General features: G+C 41.1%; 1 protein-coding gene across 2 annotated transcripts in view; it reads left to right on the top strand.

Moving 5' to 3' along the window:
• The first annotated feature begins 3,981 nt into the window (after positions 1–3,981).
• Positions 3,982–20,811, top strand: part of LOC307026141 (uncharacterized protein) — a 31,132-nt gene continuing 14,302 nt past the window's right edge. The window contains exons 1-6 of one of the 2 annotated variants that reach the window (XM_079661301.1): positions 3,982–4,188; positions 7,861–7,939; positions 10,507–10,557; positions 12,323–12,403; positions 13,363–13,490; positions 15,500–15,614. In XM_079661301.1, coding sequence (XP_079517427.1) covers positions 10,513–10,557; positions 12,323–12,403; positions 13,363–13,490; positions 15,500–15,614 — 369 coding nt within the window. In that variant the 5' untranslated portion in view covers positions 3,982–4,188; positions 7,861–7,939; positions 10,507–10,512. The remainder of the gene's footprint in view (positions 4,189–7,860; positions 7,940–10,506; positions 10,558–12,322; positions 12,404–13,362; positions 13,491–15,499; positions 15,615–20,811) is intronic. The other variant, XM_079661300.1, reaches the window with a different exon arrangement.

Raw genomic sequence — 20,811 nt, 5'->3', positions numbered from 1 at the left:
TGTTTTTTCATATCTTTCATATCCGTATGTAAAATGGCTAAATAGTCATATTAGCAGGCCTTAAATCAAAACATGGCTAAATAGTCATATTAGCAGGCCTTAAATCAAAAAATTTGAACTGGTGCTGACATTTCAACTATTGCTTATTTGTTTTTCAAAGAATAATCATCTATTTGTGCGTATCTGTTATGTTTCTGCTTTGTTGTGGTTCAGCAGTGCACATAATTCCTCTCCAGGACAGAATGTGAGTGGGTGGGAGCTGAGGATGTGTTATGAAGGCCTCTTCAGAGAGAAGGCAGCCTTACATTATGCCCACTGACTCCAGCGCAGATGCTCCATACATTTCCATTCATTAGCGACACGGTGGAGAATGTGGCACGGTCATGTGGCAGGAGAGCTGCGTTTGGCGGGTGAAGTCATCTCTTCCTGTTTGTCTACTTTTCTGGGGATATAAAATATGTCTGTATTGCTACGATAATTTTTATCATGAAACCAGATTCGATTTTCTCAGCTGAAAAGCAAAGTTTGTGGCAGAGTTGAGTTAGTTTTGCTTTGGACAACAGTGGTCTGGCAAAACTCAATTGAAATGTATTTATTTATTATAGGTTGCTACTGAATGTGCTTATATTCTATTAGCTGAAGTCCCAGCTGCAACTCTGATATACATTTAACCTTTTTGTGACTAGTTAACTGGTATTGCAGGCTGGAACATGCTTAGCTTAGCTTAGTTTAGCTTAGCTCAACAAAGTGTGGCTGTGAAAAACAAGACATACAGCAAAGGACACACCTTTTTTAGCACTAATTAAAGTCATGAACTATCATTGTATAGAAATTACGATTCTTATTTGTAATATAGTTCTATTTATAATGTACAGTAGTCAAAAAGCCATATTCTATAGGCAAAACAAATGTATTGTGCAGCCAGTGAGTGAGGTAATTGATAGAGGAAGGTTATAAACTACAGTCTATGGTTATAAATCATTGTGACATGATAACAATACAGCAATACAGCCAATATGTTTAGTCAAACAGTGATTGAAGTTCTTGTGTGTCCATATAGCTACAGAATAGACAATATAATAATGTATTTTTATTTGTTTGTATCGAGTATTCTCTGCATTCAATGTCACTCAGTAGCTGTAGCCCTCTCTGCTTTTGTCCTTGCTGAAAATTATGCCTCAGTTTGAGCTGCCCAACTTTAGTGTTTATGGCTCTATCTTTAGACCGGAGCAGCTAAGACACTTTTCATTTTCAGTGGTTGCCATGGAAACGGGGCTGCCAGCCTAGCGGCATTGGAGTAGTTCTGGCGTATCAATGATGAGAACAAGATGATGATGATTAAATGATAAAAATGGCTGTGCTTTGAATGATTTAATTTGGTGAAGCAGGGTTAACCTTGGTCTTTGTATGTTGGTGCCCTGTATGTTGTAGTTGATCATGTTCACAAGAATGTCATTTTAAGCAAACAGATTTCAATCCCAATGTTTTAGCCAACATATGAGAAGCCTTTGACTATAAACATTTCAAACGATAGCTACTGTACTGAGTGGGCCTTGTGCTGAGATTGTTTCCAAAGGCAAGACTAAAAGCTATATGGTGGCCAGTTAGCACAATTTCAATTCCGGTCCTTTTGAAAAAACACTGACATGACAATGAGGAAATACAAACAACACATAATACAGGCACAATTACAACAAAAGCAACAGCATGAAAGACACGCATGCATGCATGCATGCATGCTGCAGGAGGATTTTTACTGCAACAGGAGGAACCAACATATTGTTGCAGTGCTACAGTGAGTACATCCAATTTTGTGTGCATGCAGCTCACAAAGCAGTACAGAGAAGCAGGACATAAATAAGTAATACTGTAGTTATTCACATTTTGCATAGATAAGCCATGCAGACCTACTGCGGAGGAATGGTGGCATTGGGGGATACTGGAGTTATAAGCATAAGGAATGTCATCATATGTGGGACCAATGTCTGCTTCCTTGGACTCATATATGAACTAAATAAATGGTGGTCATTCTGTGACTGGAAGCAGTTTTATTCTACATTGTCCATGGTCAATGTAGAATAAAACTGCTTCCAGTCACAGAATGGCGTCGTAGGACATTTTCCTCAGAAATCTTATGACTGCAAGCCACATGATCATATTTCTCTTTTGGACACAATATATCTGGACATATCTGCAGATTGTCAGGGATGGATCAGGCATGAAGTATCCCAGCTGTGTTGGAAGAGAGGACATAATGTGATGTTGATGAGAACTTGTGGACATATATGCAGATGACTGACATTGTTGTATTTCTGTATCTGTGGCCATGCAAAATTCAAGTGTGTATGCAATGCTGAATATTTGTAGTTTAGTATGAGGCTCGAAAATAATTGTAATGTAAAACGTTTGATTTTAAGTAATATTTCAGTTAAATACAGTGATTCTGCTTCTAGAAAAGTACTGCATGTGAAGCAGATCTATGGGATGCTTTCCTCCTCTGGTCTCTCTGCAAACCCTGTACACATTTGGAGTGGGCTATGTTGCCATGGTAACAGCAACCTCTGCAATTAAAGCTTTAGTTAGAGCAGTATTTCAAAAATGAACTCAAGAACAAACCACTATTTTCAAACATAGTATGAGGTATCCGATTGACACATTGTTTTTCTGTACATACAGTATGTCTCTCTGACAGCCTAATGGCTCTCAGTGAGTCCTGTACAGCAGCCACAGATTAGGATGTATTGTTGGCCCGTGATACCTGGAATTGAGTCACAAAGGGAATGATAATAGATGTAAGCCCTCGGCACTTCACTGATCACACGCTGTGAGGCTAAATGTGGAGGGGTGGTGCACTAATTGTTTGTCAGCGCTGATGTCTGTGCACGTCCATCATGGGCAAGGACAGCTGGAAACACACACAGATTTGCTTTATGCTGCCAATCAAACTGTTGTCATTTAAACTTTTTTAGAAAACCAAACTTGACTTTGATAGTCTAACATCACATCATGGAGCCACACAGTTGCACTGGACGACATGTTTCTTTATCACCATGAACACAGTGATTGAAACCCTCCCATGTAGTGTAATAATTACTGTAAGAGAGCTAGACATGGCTCAGCCTGTCAATCAAGTGGCCAATTAGCTCCAGTGGGCAACTGTGAAGTTGAGACAAGAATATCCCCTGTGGTACAAAAGTAATTACCCATAGAGTGATGTCAGGACAGCTTGAGCTGCAAACTCTTTGAAACACATCCTTAATAAGTGTCTGAAAACAATCCTAATTTATTACACTAGATTTACTGCGTACCATTTTATCTGACCGTCAAAGACCTTCAATAAAGTACAATTCTTAATATTATACTTTAATAAGTGTCTGTGGGTGCTTTAGTTTAGTTTTCCTGAAAGAGTACTACTATACCTCAGTATTTGAAAAATATACTATATGTACATTTTATTTAGCTTTGTCCTAAAATGCCTAATTGTTACTCCCTTGGTAATTTAGGTTAGTTAATCTAGTTTTCTTTCACTGTATCTATATGTAATTTATGCTAAGCAGTGGAAGACTGTAACTATGTATATTTATTTACTCATAATCTCCACTTTAATTTATAGTATTTGTAATTTTTTACTGTACTTCTTTGAGTGTTTATATTTTGTTTAAATAACATATATAAATATCCATTGTCCGAATGTGATGTACTTGTTCTTAATTTTTCTTCTCCCCTACAGTACAACTCAATAAGAAATATTGTACTTTTGACAGGTGTGTGTGTGTGTGTGTGTGTGTGTGTGTGTGTGTGTGTGTGTGTGTGTGTGTGTGTGTGTGTGTGTGTGTGTGTGTGTGTGTGTGTGTGTGTGTGTGTGTGTGTGTGTGTGTGTGTGTGTGTGTGTGTGTGTGTGTGTGTGTGTGTGTGTGTGTGTGTGTGTGTGCGCATATGTGTGCATATGTGTGGAGAAATTGTGTTGGCAGAGGTATTTCAGGCGCATGGTTGGGAGTGACAGACTCACGGGGAGCAGATAAAGAGAGAGAGGAGAGAGGGGGAGAGTCTTCTCAGCTGGTCTGAATCTCTCTCAGCCTACACACACATCCTGGGCTCAGTAATGTTGAACACGCTGCGAGAGTGAGCTCTACCTTCCTCACACACTCTGCCATCACCTGCCCGAGGACACAGCACCACACACACCCGGTGAGTACACCTCTGATTCACTGATCCTGTTTGCATGTGCCTCTGTAACACTAATGTAGAGCATCTATTTGAAGCTGAGGGCTCTTGTCAGATCAGATATATCACTTTGTACGGCGATAACCACTGTATGTCCACTTCTCAACGTCCATACTCTCTAGTCTATTATCCTGAGGTAACTTGTTTCAGGAGCTAAAATGAGCCACAGGGTCTTTTGATACTATAATCTCTTCAAATCCTCTAAGCTGCCGGTTGCTTGGAGCCTCTCAGCAGGGGTCTGGCTTTAACTAACAGGACTTTTGCTTGCAGGTGAAAACACACACACAAACAAACAATTGAATCGATTGAGGAGCCTGAAAATCTGTACATGACATCTAGTCATGTTTTAAAGCTCCTCGGGAATCCTATTTGCATTTGTGAGCATGCTGGGCGTTTTTGTAATTAACCCATGCACACAGGCACACATTCATGCACTCCCACTTACATGCTGTTGTTCTGGGCTGCCTTCAGAAAAACCACTCACCCCGTGCCCTCCTTCCCACTCATGCCAGTCACTTCAACATGTGCAGCTCATGTGGCAAAGCCGAGGAGGGATGCTAATGACGAAGAGTGCTCGTTTTCACACCTCTGTCAGGAATCGAACCATACAGATCGTTTGATGTATTATTCAATACACTAAGCGATTCATTCCTGCTTCAGAGACTTGAAGGCATAATCAAGTATTACTTTGCATATATCTTTATTAAATATCTTTCTGTGAGTGAGATGTTAAGATATCGATGTACAGAGCTGAAATCAGGACCTGGTTAGCCGAGTTTAGCATAAAAGACTCAAAACATATAGGGAAACGGCTAGCCTAACGTCAATGAAAGTAAATCTGAATGTTATCAACTATCACGTTGATAAATTAGTATTATCCCGTAGACTAGTGAAGGTATTTGCTGTTAACCTGTTTGCGGTTAATCCATCAGAGATCAGATTAAGGAAGTAGGAGCAGGGATTAGAAGTCAGGCGGACCTTAGCAGTCGAGCTAGACATACAGGAGGCAGGGGGTCATGTCATTGGGACTGGAGTATGAGCTGGATTATTGGAAAACAGAGAACTTAGACATCAATACCAGACATCTGAACAAATGCTTTCTCTGCCTTTCTCCAAACTACACAGTACATCCTTCAAACTAACCGCAGGTACCAAACTCAAGGTAGAAAGAGACAGTTGATCTTACCTCTGTATGGAGGGTTATTATTGTGTCTTTGTGTAGGATGTTTTTGATTGTTTTGTTAACCATAGGCAAAAGCTGTTGGAGATGGTACTTAGTTTTTGGTTTTACCTCGGTTAGGTTCCAATCAGGCTGGGCCAATACTTTTATTGTGAGGTTCAAGATGATGTCACAACTGTTGCACGAGGTGTTGCTGTGACAATCATATAAGATCCAGTCTTCTTCATTGAGATGTAGTATAGGGCAAAAATTGAATTGGTGTTACATCGATTTGCTTTCCTTTTGAGCGGGTGAGCTGAATCCAAACCAATGAAACACAACAACGCAGGCAACCCTAAACCAAACACACCCAGTAGTAGATTTAGCTCTTTCAGATGACATCACATTCTCAAGTTCCTGAGACATTCACAGCATGCAATGAAGTCACTGTAACCAAGTGATGCATCACAACACCGTAGGAGGAGAGACTGTAGCGTAAAGTATATCCCCCTAATATTAGAATTCCTCAAGTTGAGAGGACAAAACCATGAAAAGTTATTAGAGAGAAATTACTTGTTCGACAATCTGATTACTATTCCTCACATTGTTTTCATTCCGAATGGATTTATCTCCTAGCCCTGCCTCCTAATGTAGCTCACAGTCTGCATACTCAATCACTGTCGCCCCCACCACACAAACCATTACCTATGTGTTGTTTGAATGTAATGAGTAAGGGGGAGAAGTGAAAGTCTACAAGCCAAGACTCTTTGGAAACTTCCCAAACAGTTTGAGCTGCCAGTGACTGTTCTGTCCTTTTGGCTAACTAAACACTTCATTAACTATCTGCGCTGTTATGGCCCCCACACACTGGTGCTGGCTTTGGCTTTGTCCATCACTAGCATGTGCCCAAAGCAATTATAATTGACTCTTTCCCCCTCCTGCTTGATGGGCATGGCTTCAGTCTAAGTGAGCTTCCTGCTTTTTCTGGCATAAAATCAAGACTTCTGGCGGTTGGCTCTGACAGTGAACACACCTCCAAACACACCCAGATTACGTGTTCATCCGGTGTTGGACTGCAGTTAACACCTGATATCATACATTATACTCCAGGCGGGCCTTTCTGACCACTTGTTTATCCACTACGTATGACAGGTGTTTTTCATTCCCATCATCAACTCTTTTTCCGGACCAATGTGTCACCTGCTGCGACACTCTCTGACGCTCACGGTGTCAAGTTGTTCCAGCTGTGAGCCAGGCAGCGTCTCTATTTCCAGCAGAGTGTCAACAGGTGGACAGGCTAACCAGCAGCATGACCTTCAGGAGTCTCTCCACCTTCCTTCCTCCCTCTATCAATCAAATCTCAACCTATTATTTCATCCTGGAAGTGGGCTTTCCCAACATATGTGCTACTATTTTATTACCTCATTGCGTTAGCCTGGAACTTCCATACAAAAACATTTCACGCCGTAGCTACCAGGCTAATTCATATTTAATAGATGTTCTTGTTTGGGATTAGGTGACATTTTGATGATACAGAGTTCATGACACAATTTCCCTCCTTAAAAGTGTATTAAACAATAAAAGAAACACAGGAATTAATAGATAACTTGCTATATATGCTAAATATTTTTAGCAGTTTTAGTGATTCTATACCCTGAGGCATGCTACAGTATGTTATGCTTGTTTCCCTGTTCTGCTGGTATCAGAAGAGATATATATTATTTGTTGACTGTGCGTCCAGTACAGAGAATGAAGGACAAATAACAAATATTAAGCTTTTACTCAATGATGTGTGCGGATAACTACCCTTGGCAACACGCTTCTGAACTCTGTGTGGTTAATAGATTGGATGGTTTGATAGGAAAGTCCGTAACATAGATGTTGACATTTGATGGAGTTTCTTGAATAATCTCAGCATTCCTGCTGCTCCCACTCCCCCTCCCACTCTCTGCTCCTTTGTGCGGCTGAAAGCAATTACAAGTCAGAATAATTATTATGCTCTCCATCAGCGAGACTGTGCCAATTTAGCTGTTCGTTTCTTATCAAATTGTAGACGTTTGGACACTTTGCATGGGGGAAATGTGGCTGCAATAATGAGACCCACTCTTAGAAGTTGTGATAATTGTTATTCTTAAACAAACAAATCATTCAACCTATGACAGGCAGTGGTTCGCTTTTGGGAACGAGAGTCATGCGAGTGTTTTTATTCCAGCCTTTTTTTGTGGGAAATTATTTGCCATTTTGTGTTTTCATTTCTAATTGTGATGCTTTCTTTCTTTCGGCACTGCATATACATACTATAAATAGCACAGTGAGCAGTTATGGCACATTTGGCTCTTTGCAGTAAATGAGCGTGTAAGAAGCTTACATTTTCCGATGCAGAACAGGAATCAGAAACAGCTCAGGCATCGGACACCAGTGGTTGTTTGAAGCATTATGAATTACATAATTCCTTCCTATACTTTCTATTCTACAAGCTGACAGATATCCACTGTCTTCCCTGTGACATGATCGCTGTGCCTGGGCCAAGTGTGGGTGAAAGGCTGACTCCAGTTGGTATGTGTGTGGGTGTGTGAGGGGGCTGAGCATGAGATGTATAAAAATATAAGCACCTCCTTGCATACAACATTGTATTTAGAACAGACTCGTACTGACTTGTGTTCATGTGATACCCCTTCTCAGCTAACAACAGTACGGCCTGTCAAGGACATTTGCCCTGCCTGCATGTGTTCACTATATATCTTCTTTACCCTTAAACACTATGTTAACAGAACATTTGAATACGTTAAACAATGTTTTAAGCTTTTGAATTAGCCGAAATGCATCGTTGGGTTTTAGAATAGGGAATTTGTCTAGGTTCATGGATAAAGATGGCGTTTTTGCCCCTACAATCTGATCCAGGCTCTGTGTTTTACCAAAGATTGAACGACTGGATTTTGGGGGAGTATGGTGCGTCTCACGTGTAAACTAAAACTAATTTGACATGCGGTGAGTTTACCAGGCTCTGAAATCTGATGTGTCATGGTTGGCTCTATACAGTATGAGCTCATGGTGTCGAAAAATCAAAACCATCAAAGAAAAAAACAAACCTGGACTCAAACTCAACATTACATTTAATAACTTCAATAGTGGATTGTAGAAGAATGACAAATGCACTGTGCACATTCTAACCACCTATACTAATTCTCTTTTCCACCAACGCTTCATACTTTATGAATAACTTGACAAGGAGATGTTGAAAACACCAAACATAGCACCACGTGTCAGTTGTCCTGGGCATAAACCCGGCTCAGGTGCTACTAGCAGTGAGAACACCAGCACAACATAATGTAGCTTATTAAATGCTAAGAGTCATGTTACCGCCCACTCTAAAGTGACAACCGTTTAAAGCAGAATATGTTAAAGGGGATTTATGTGTGCTGGATCTGAGGGAAGACGACATAAATACACAGGATGATATTGTTGAATTAGATTACTGTAGTTTAAATATCCAGATCAAGAAGCCTGTCGTAGTTTCTTTAGGTATTTGTACGCCTTTTGACTTTCCTGTAGCCTCAGTTTGGACTTTGTTGTGATAAGATCAGAGCATACAGGTTATTATCATAGGATTCTTCATGGGGAAAGACCTGAACGTGCTATAGTGTGTGTGCTGATGTGTTGATAGCACAGGGTAGAGTCAGCCCTCCATGGACACATTGAATCACATGTTAATAAACAAGTTCACATGAAGCAACTGATGGTGACGCTTGGGAATTCAGAATGTTATTAACATATCTGACCTGCAAGATTACCTTCTAAGAAAACACAGTAGACCTCAGCAATTAAGTTGCATGGAAATTGCAGAGCACCTATCAAACCAGTTGTTTTGCATAGAAGCAATATCATACCATTATCCTAAAAACATCTGTTAAATATGGGGCAAATTAAGAGTCAAAAATAGAATTTCTAAATGGAGATGTAATCCAAAACAACTAAGGTACGGTTGAGGTTATTGATAGATTACACTGAGCTAAGGGTTAGGTTTATATTGTGGTTACATGTTAGGATGCAACTCAAGCATACCACGTAAAAGGCAAACTACATGCTACTTTTTGGTAACACTTCAAAAAGGACTCGATGCTTCCTGCGTCAATACTCGACCATTATACGTGTGGGAGAACACACTTTCCTTGGCCTATTGTGTGTCCTGTTGAGTCCTCCTTGAGATGTGAACCTGCTGCCCTCTTGCTCTGCTCTCTTCCCAGGAGCATCTTAACCTCCAGTGATCATTCTGTCCTCCTCTGATGGACTGTTATAACACAGAACACCCACATGTTACATTCCCTGCACTCATTGTGCCGTTCCTCGGGGCCGGATTAATCACCGTCCGACATGTGACACAGACGTGAGACTTTCTGTGGCTCCCGCTGTCAAGCCTGACATTCGCAAATCCTTAAATCGCAAGAGTGTGTTATAATGTACAGCAGTAGATCATTGGTGGCAGGCACGGACACTGTTTCACATTGAATGCAGAGCTTTACAGTGTTGTGGTTGGATATATGCATCCAGTCACATTATATTTATTTTAACCCTTAGATGCACGAGTGACTGGTCCCTACCTTCTTCCATAAGTGGATCAAAAAGGACCCGTATTAGAATAATATGTTTTTATGCCATTTCTTGTCATTTTGATTAAGAAAAATCACTTTTATAATATTTAGTATTATATTTTGGTTCACACTAGAAATATTTTATATTTAAGTTTTCACTATTTATAATAGAAATTCCATAGAAAATGCATCCGGGTCATTTTCGACCCACTTATGGAAGCTTGGAGTAGTAATACAAAAACTACAATTTGTTTTAATGTACATTTAAAATTTGAATGGCATAATATCCAAAACATGTTTTTTGAGGAATAGCTTGAATATGAAATGATAAAAAAATGTGATTACAAAGATACTTCAAGAATACCACCTCACCGGGTCAAAAAAGACCCACTTATGCATCTCAGGGTTAACTAGCCTATGTATGAGCGTTCAATGTCTTTAAGCGTACTCACAAAACTACTGATGCTGAAGGTTTGAGCCTCGTTGATATAATACTTGGATCACTCACTGTCGTGTAAATTGTGTTTCCTTTAGGCCATCATGGAGGAGGCTGGCCTGCTGAAGGAGAGGCTCCAGGCCATTACGGTAAGGCTTTGTGCTTCTAGTAGTAACAGGAGAAAGTGAAATAATCTATATGTGAAATTGTCACACTCCCTGTCCCTTCTTCAGCCACATCTCCACTTCCTTGAAACCATGCCATTTGCATTTTCCTCGTACGCTTGTGTTAACCACAGACCTTATTTATGGCATCTGAGCAAAAACTCAAAATACATTGACTTTGAGACGAGGGAACCTAGAAGTTCTAATATGCTTGCTCACTTACAGGTATAGGACTCGCTCCTAGTTTCTTAGTATCTTAGGACCTAATGCCATTGGGGGTTCTGATACCAGATCCTACATTTGCATATCTAACCTTGACAGTTTGCAAACATGGACCCAGTGGTCACACTCTGAGAGGTGATTGACGCCGTGTATTTCCTGGCTGTGATAACACCTCCAATATTAAGCACAAAGAGGCAGCTCTGTGGCACTCTGGGAGATTTTCTTTCAGGCATTGCCTTGAAGAGTTGCCATCTGGAATTGAAGAGGACTTGAAACATCCTTCTTGTCTGCTCACTTCTTTTTGTGTCCTCTGGAAATAGCTATTGTTATTATATAAGTGTCTTGCAGTGTGTTTCTGTATTGGGTAATGTTTTCTCTATTTGCACCCTTCCAGTGCTGTGATATGTAGTCTGTAGAGAGTCGTTGGACCAGCGTTGAATGCCCTGTGTCATCGCTATGTCTTGATTTAGTTTCTGCATTTAGACAGACAGAAGCAGAACTGAGACACCGTGTGAGATGCGAGGGAGGGCTTTATATTGTTCCCAGAAGGCAATGCAAACAAGGTCGAGCATGACAGCTACAGCTACAGTTAGCAGTGCAAGATTGTTTATATTGTCCCTTGAGCCCATGCCAGATCAGCTGTCAATCAAACTTCAAAGACCCGCCCACTCAGAGACTTGGAGGCTACATTTTTCTGATGGTTCTCCAAAGACAATTGAATAGTTAATTATGTTGTTTGGAAAAGATTATTGCTGTAAAAAAAATAATAATTGAAAAATCTGGTGTTGGCCAGATGTTAATAATTTGTGGACCCTTGTAAGTATCTAAATCTGTGCTGCCTGATTATCCTAATTCATGACACTATCATTACATCTCAATCATTACTTTAGTCATTTTCCCTGAAGTAAGTCGATGAGGATCCTCCGAAAACATTTCACACACAGCTGATACCTCACCAATATGGTATCCGAACGTGAAAAAACAAAAACATGATGAACAATTAACGCGGTGCCAGAGTCTGAGAGTTCGTCAGAGAGAGACAGCACTATAAATACCAGCAGACGTCACCAGGAAGATCCCCTTTCACTGAGGCTTAGAGCCACTCTGATCCAAGATCCAGAGGCTAATTTTAGCGTGCAGTGACCCCCGTCAGTGTGTCATCCATGAACACGGGGCTTGTGTTTTGATGTGGAGTTAAAGCCATTAAGCAGTGTGTTTGTCTGAGATTATGAACACATATGTGTCCATAATTGAGTTTCCCCATGCCATAACTTCATAGAAGATTTGTATCTTTTCTACAGCTGGTGTTTAGTAGCAGGGAAAGTTCACGTGGTAATAGTAAACAGGTGCACACACACACACAAACAACAGGTAGGGTCATAAAGGTTGTGTTACTTTTTAGCTATTTACGGCCGTCCAGCTGTCCGCTTAGTGTTGAAGCGTCGGCCTGTCAGGACAACAGGTGGAATAGTTTCCATGCTGTCAAGCGTACTCATGATGCAACCCTGTGTTTGATTTCCCTTCGCAGGACAAAAGGAGAATCCAGGAGAACATCGCCAAGAAAAGGAGAGAGATTGAAGAGGAGAAATTAAAACTCCAGTACATAAAGGTACTTTTCACTGCTTTTATGAGAAATGCAGGGGGAAATGTAATACACGGAGTATGTGAAATGTGATTCTAAATCATATTAGAAATGTGTTTCCAGCAGAAACTGAGCAGACTCCCAGGAGGCAATGCAGGATAGAAATGACTGAATGTGCAAGCTAATAACAATGCAGCACTCTCTGTACAAACTGAGACACAATCTGAAGCGAGGCCAGACTTTCATTTCACCAATATTAGCTGGAGTCTCTCAGCCTTATATAACTTAGTAATGTTATTCTTATTCGACACAGCTATTTCCCAACACTTACTGTCACAGTCAACCTCCTCCGGCCCACAATCCCCGTTTCTAAGTGAAACCATTTTCAGCCAATTTACTTCTCATCTGAGGAAGATTAAGGGAGACAGTGGGTGCTCCACAGCAATCGTAGAATGATGATGTGGTGCACCCACATTGTAAAAGTGAGAGAGACAAAAACAAACCATGCTGAGGAAAAACACTGAAACCATTTCCAGTGCGTTTTAGGATTGTCATACAATTATAAGTATATCTCTTGACAATGTTATCCCTGAAAGAATGACTGTGTATCCTTACAAGCTGTATGAATAACCTTATACATAGCTTTAGCCAACCTAAGCTGGGAGAATTTATCCGTGATATATTTTAGTAACTCAGACTCACATCTTACGGACAAATGTACCTCATGTCTTTGCAGATTGTGAACATGTGTTAAGTTAACACCTTGTAAATGGTGATGCATAGTAAGAAAATATAACTTCTTGTAATGAGCTGTATAACTCTTAAATAATACTGACTGTGTATGAGAAACTCTGGCGACATCTAGTGGAGAGTTGGGGGATGACATGGTGTTAAAAACCCCTTGCACCGTGACACCAACCCCTTTTGAATTATGAATCGATGTTTACATACTGAGTTGCCTGTGTGTCGGTGTGTGTGACTGACAGAAGAAGGCCCTGAGGGAGCAGTGGCTGATGGACGGCCTGAGTCAGCAGCAGGAGGAGCAGGAGGCCATGAGGCTGCAGGCTGAGGACGAGCAGCAGCAGAGCGACCAGCTGCAGAGCAACATCCTCAGGTAACCTGCAGCAAATCGCAGCTCATCCCACACTGAACAGGCAGGCAGCTGACACATCGTGTGGGGGAAGAAGGCACTGAGGCTGAGTGATCCCAGTGGGGGATATCACTCGCTGCAGAAGAAGAATAATGTGATGGATTTTAGAGGCGCTAGGGTCAAACAAGATCTATTTTTCTGTTGAACCAAGAGTTGTTTTGCCCTTTTAAACTCGAATATCACAAGAGGGTGCTTGTGGAAGCTTGCTGGTAACACTTTCTGAGTTTTGAGAATGTGTCTCTTTTTTTCCCTCCATTTTCAGAATCAGGTTATATTGTTGCTATTGACATATTTGCATTGGAGTATTATGGCGCATTCATAAAAACAGAAAAAATATACAATTATTATAAAAATACATTTACCATTTAAAATATTTTTTTAAAATGTAACAAAAATATTTAGAAAAACTTAGTAGAATATAAATGTGACAGAACACTTAAAAAAAATCTAATACCGCACGAGAGTTCCTTTGAAAGAACTGCAAACGTGCAGAAAAACTCATCAATATTCAAGTTTAAAGTTTTTTTTTTGTTGTTAAAGAAAGTGGTGGGTCCCTTTCAACTTTAAATCAACACAAGGGTGAAATTGCAATATTGTTAGAGGGAGAAAAAAGTTTTCCTAAGAGGCTGCCAAATGGAAGTTACATCATCATCAGCTTTAAGATGCTTTTTGGAAACCAGATGTGCAGGAGTCTTGGGAGAAGCTGAAGTGCTTTGGAACATCAAACACTCACTAATTCACTGTCTTGTTTCTACAACCTCGACACTGGCACTTTGCCTCCGTGTGTGTGTGTGTGTGTGTGTGTGTGTGTGTGTGTGTGTGTGTGTGTGTGTGTGTGTGTGTGTGTGTGTGTGTGTGTGTGTGTGTGTGTGTGTGTGTGTGTGTGTGTGTGTGTGTGTGTGTGTGTGTGTGTGTGTGTGTGTGTGTGTGTGTGTGTGTGTGTGTGTGTGTGTGTTGCACTGTGGGAAGCAGCGAGGGATTAGGACCAGACTGTTTGACCTTAACTACCCCAGCAGCAGCATGTGTGTCAAAGCGCAGACAGTTTCGTTCATTACATCACAGCACTACTTATCCCGGCTTAGTGTCTGAACACACTCACAACACATGAGGCTTCACACGCTCTACATTAACACAACCCACTGTCCTGCTGTGAGGAACCATTTCCAACAATGTGCAGTGAACCATGACGAAAGGATGTGTCATTTCACCAACAACTATTTAAACCTTTTTTCTATTTCTTTAAGATTTGAATGCATCGTAATCGTGTGTTAGTTGCATATCTTTCAATGGGCCATAAGTGTAATTACTTTTCTATATTCCTTTCTTTTGTCGTGATCACAAAACAATTATTTGGAAGAATATTGGCAGATTTGAATCAAGTCATTATACCAATGTGTTCCCATATGATTTTACTAGGAATGTGTTTAAACGTATTCAAAATCTATGATCGCATGGGGCAGATTAGAGGTATAAAGATATATCAATGTTGTCAAACAGGACCCTGATCCTAAATGTGCCCTTTGACCTGATCTAAAGTGGTTAACGCTTAGATTAAGACCTTAGAAAGGTATAATGTGTTGTTTTGTGAATGTACTATACATTTTACCCGGTAGAAAAATGAGGCTCTTATTTGATTAATTTCTTTAGTTCCTGGGGTAAAACCGCCAAATATTTTTTAATGTTATTTAACACCATTACACACTACTCAACTTGATATGCAACGTTCAACTTAACAGTAGAACCATTTACATGTGTATAGACCTCAGAGCCATGTTTTAAAATGAAAATATGAGCGAACGCAGCAGGACTTCCCAGAATGCTGCGAGTGTGGAAAAAAAGCCCCGAAGCAAGTGTCAAGTGTTTTGCTTCATTAAAATGCATTCAAATGCTCTCTAGCTGCTGCTGTTATTAAGACGAGAAAAACGCTGCTCAGCTCGTTTCATTAATCAACTGTTTATTACTCTCCTGTACAGAATAGAGAAGGAGATCGAGGCGTTGGAAACACAGGAGCTCGACATCTCGGCCAATGAGGAAGCAGTTCTGAAACGGTTAAAAGAAGTGGAGAGGACGGCTGAGGATATAATCAAGGTAGGCTTAAAAAAAAAACTGGCTGCTTTTTATTACTTTGCTCGCTTGTGTTTTGCATACTGATTATTTCTGCTTCAATTCACCTTGAGGCAATGCATCCTGATGAGAACTAACCTTTCTTTAAACTTTAACAAACGGAATGTGAAGTGATTATTCAATTGAAGTGAAGACACAGGTGCATACTTGAAACAATGCCCCTGATACATATTGATGAACAGACACCATGGTAGAAAACACTGGAATAGAAATGTCGATAGGTAGCATTTATGCCGAAAGACAGGGTTTTGAAAATGTTATTTCTACTTAGCTAGGAAGTTCATTATATAACTGAGATGTGGGTTTCTGGTTCTTTTGGATTCTTACGGTTGTTTCTTTCTTTGGACATCAGCAAGACTGCTCGAAGTAGCCATGCTGCTAATGATGTTAACCAAATAACTTGGTCTTATGAAGCTCAAGGGACAGAAAATCTATCATCAACGTTTCTGTTGGGTATTTGTTTGCCAACAAATGTCCTGTTTATAAAACTGAGATTTAGGTTTCTGGTTCTTTGGGATTCTTACGGTTCTTTCTGTTGGGGAATAAATTGACCTGCATGTCCTCCTTCGCCCTCTGATGCAGCTTGAGCAGCCGTTATCTCCCATAAGGAGGGGCTGCCCTAGCATATTGTTGATGTTGCCAGTTTGTGACCGGGCAACTCTCGGTCAGAGATAGTCATTGTGGGACACCTGGAACACATCCATAAGCGACGACAAATGTGATTCAGTGTCCTCAGCTGTTTAGTCTATCGATTGAAGAATGTTGATTATTACACTCTGAACTTGTTAAAACCTGGAGCTACAGGAGGGGTCTCAACCGTGTGGTCAACTCGTGGCCCGTGACATGTCTTGTGAATTCTCCGGCCGAAGCTCCAAATAAACCGTCAGTGTTTGCCATCAAAGCTCCAGCTCTCCTCGTGTCTCTCTGAGTCCTGACTCCATTTGCTTCAGAAGTTTCCCCCACACTTTCTTTCTTTGGACATTAGCAAGACTGATATTAGCCTCGTAGCCACGTTGCTAGCGATGTGTAAACAAGTAAGGCAATTAACTTGTGTATATGAAAATCACGCGACAGGAAATATATTATCAACCCTTCTGTTTCACATGTCTTTGCCAACAAATGTCCTGTCTATATGACTAAGATTTAGGTTTCTGGTTCTTTGGGATCCTTAAGGTTGTTTCTTTCTTTGGACATTAGCAAAGCTGCTTGCATTATTCATGTTGTTGCCGAACAGATAACTTGTTTATATGAATAACAGGAGATTTCTGTTGGGCAGTTTTGTTGCCAACGAATGTCCTGTGTGGTAGATTCTAGCGCTTTCTACAAATCTACTGAAACTGAATCCAAAGGTCATTGTTTGCTACTCACACCATGCCGCCTCTGGCTCTCCCTCCAAATACTCTAATCTGTGCTCGCCTCTAACAAGATGCACTTACTGGGGACTGTGTGGGTGTGCTTGGCTTCACAAGAGGCTGCTTTCAGTGAATAAGGTGGCAGGTAAATGGATTTCTCTCCTGGTGGGCGTGCGGCACACATGCACTAACATGAATAATTTGCTTTCTGGTTGCTGTGTTTGGAGTGAAATGAATAAATGTGGCTTTAATGCGACATGGACTGCTGATGCACCATTAATCTGTAGCACTGCTGTGACGCTGCATCTCTCACCACTGTGACCTTCAACTACTCTGTCTTCACATTTAGGATTTCAACGCAGAATTCCAAGCAGGTACAATCTTCTCTTTACATCTGGGTTTGTTTGTTGTGAGTCTGTAACACTTTTCTTAGGCTGGGTTAACACACTCTACTAATAGATCTCACCTTATTTAAGTGTTTTAACCAACACAAATGAATCTTACTTATTTAAATAGTCATAATGCTTAATCTATTGTTAATATACTAACATGTTAACCTCAATTATTTATAATTCAGACACAGGATAGTTGTTTTTTTAGGCCCATTATTTTGGAACCATGACTTCATAATTGTAATACCATGTTGTTTGGCTACATTCTGGTAAATACAAAAACTTGAGAAAGATTTTCAGATTCATACCGATGTCATGTCTGTGTTTCAGAGATAGAGATTAATCTGAACATCTCACTTTTAGCAATAAAGAGAATAACCATACTGCTCAAACATCTTTAATTATCCCCCTTATTTTATCCTGTTTGGTGGGCTTAACAACTTAACATTCGTTGTTTGTTATTTTGTGATATGTAACTGGGGCATAATGACACCTCCTTAAATTATTATCTTTTATAACCTTACTAATCATGGCATGGCTTGGCATTTATAAAGTTTTCTGGTATCTCACTGTTCAAACTTTGTTCCTCAGATGCGATGCGTAATGCCTCCTCGCCACTCCAAGATTTACCATTGTTCTACCCTCCAATACCAACAAGAAGCCCAGCTTTACATAGGCCTGGTAGTGAAGAACCAAAAAAAGGTACAGACATCATGTACTGCAGAGCCTCTAAACCAGTTAGGATGTTGAAAGTATAATAAAATGTGGTGTACCGTTGCACTATGGGAGATTTTAGATGCCTGCTAGCAATTCCCCAGAGTTCTCGGCACCCTGCTGACATCCATTTTGTGCTCTTTAGGGCTCAGCTGTCTGGTTAAGACCGGGCGCTCTGATTGAAAATGGTTTCAAAATGCTATTTTAAAAGCTGCAATTTTCATCAGGATGCAAATGATGAAGCACTTAGAGTTCAGTGTGAATATAACTGAACATTTCTATGCCTCCATTTAGAATTCTGCTCGAGTCATGAATCATTGACAGCAACTTTTTCATGAGGTTGCGAAAGCCTGCAGCACACTGACTGAGTAAAAACTAAAAGACAGGAGGCAGATGTACATATCGTACTGCACTAAGTAGGCATTTAATCAATAAGAAAACACTTTAAAAGCATTTAGCATTAGGAAATATTGGTTTTCTGTTGATTGACTCTTTTAAAGACATGCCATTGCCTTAAACTGATCACAATTCAAATGCAATATTTGAAGTAAGAGTGTGCAATCGATCAAGCCTTGTTTTTACCTCAAAGTTACACTATGAAATATTCAGACATTGATTTACAGTGAGTCTTTTCTCTATTTCAGCCACGTTTGCGATGGAGATCAGTGTGGAGCATGATAAGAGAACAGGAAAAAGTCAGGTGGTCTCTACAGCCACCATCACCCCAGAAAGCCTCCAGGAGAGGGGGTTAAAGGTCTATGAAGATGGCCGCAAGTCAGTATATGCATTGCACCCAGATGGAGGCAAAATGCCCAGTGGATCAGTTGGGGAGATGACGCCCAAAGAAGTGGAAGACCTTCTGCATCAAGCCGCAGATAGGAGCGTTCCCACTGGGGTGCAGTACCATCAACCGGCCTACTCTGCACCCTACACAGAGAGCAGGCCTTCAACACCCAGGACGCCCAATCAAACACCCAGAGAAACCCCAACCCCAACACCCAGGACGCCCAATAAGACACCAAGAGAAACCCCAACAGCAACCCCAACACCCAGACCCTTTCAGAGCTCAGTAGCACCCGGGAATGAAGCTGAAGAGGAAGGCCAGCAGAGCCAAGACCTGGAGAGATGTAAGACCCCAAAGACACCCAGCCCTATCCAACAAGACTCAAGAGGCCAAAGACCTGGAGAAGAAACCAAGCTGCCCTACTGCCACATTCCAAGACAATCGTTGGGTGACAGGCCTACGATTTCACAGCCACAGTTTGGTGCTCAAACTCCTCGAGGACTCGCCAACAGGAAGACGGGTGCCGGCAGTCCAAAGACCCCGTCTCTTGTCTCAGTCAAAGCCAGATCTGAAGGAATGCCTACAACCGTTCAGCCGGTCTACATGGATGTCGATAGCCGTTGTCCTTCAGTAGCCAGCAGTCTGCTGTGTGATACGGATGCCTTCTTAGAGAGCTCTGGTGAATTCGACAGACTTTCCCCCTTCTGTTCAGAGAGTATCGAGTCTCTGAACTTCGCCAACAAACTGCCAGAGGAGCTGGAATCAGAACCGGTCACCATGATCTTCATGGGTTACGAGAACGCTGACGAAGACGAAGAAGACATCCAGGCCGAACTGGTGGTCATCGGCAACAGCGATGACGATAATGATGAAGAGGCCCAATGTAGTCCTGAAGAAAGGACCGAGGAGTGTCTCTCATACCACCCAGAGGGATACAAGAGCCAGGTCTTCCAACCCAAAATTGGAAAAGCCGACGTTACCGGCCGCAGAGACATTATTGATGATGCCTACTCAGACTGGGAGGATTTAGGGCTCCACAAGCCCACATTCATCCACAAGTCTGGGAAGCCAAGTCCCTACCTGCAGGGGCATAGGGGGGAGACGGCAAACACAGGAAGCATCAATATGGAGGAAATGAAGCTCTGTTCAACAGGAAGATAAGAAGGAGAAACTGGGTCATTGAAGAGGAAATGTAGGAGAATAATTTAAGTGATTTGTTAAGTGATTTTTTTTCTTACAATAGGTTTGAAGATATCTCAGCCTTGCTCCTAACCTTCCTTTTGTTGCATTTATTGTGAAAAGCCTTATCTTGCCATAGTTTGCCTCTAACGTTGGTGTGACTGCAGCACTTTGCCAAAGATATTTATGCTGCAGGAAGCCAAACTAAATCTTTAAAGATGTCTTGTGACCTTATGTATGTGGATATTCATCTTGTTCTGGGCCTTTTAATTATTGGCTGTTAACCTCAAATGCATTTTAACATTTTTGGAAAAAGTGTTGTTCCAGCTTTGTGTCCACATTGTTTCTTTTGGTTTGGTGCACCAAGCCAGCTTCAGAAATTGTGTCCACAGTTATTTGTGGTTACTGTAAGTGGTGGGAGGCTGTGGCTCAGTGGATAGTGTGCTGGGCTTCGAATCAGGGGATAGCAAGTCCCACTGCAGTCAGCATGTCGTTGTGTCCCTGGGCAAGACACTTCATCCCAACACCCCAACGTCGCTTTGGATAAAAGTGTCTAACAAATGACATGTATTGTAATGTCATGTGACTAATTTATGGTGGTGCTTTTTTTTCAATAAAGGTATTAATCGTGCCATGCGGTGTTTGAATTTCTACTTTGAATGTGTACATTAACAGTCCTGTGTGATGACAAACATCTCTTCATCTTCTAATTGTGACGGTGTTGTTTTGGCAGCAGTACC

This window comes from Notothenia rossii (genome assembly GCF_949606895.1).
Source record: "Notothenia rossii genome assembly, chromosome: 12".
Taxonomy (NCBI): domain Eukaryota; kingdom Metazoa; phylum Chordata; class Actinopteri; order Perciformes; family Nototheniidae; genus Notothenia; species Notothenia rossii.
This window is presented reverse-complemented; position numbering and strand designations above follow the sequence as displayed.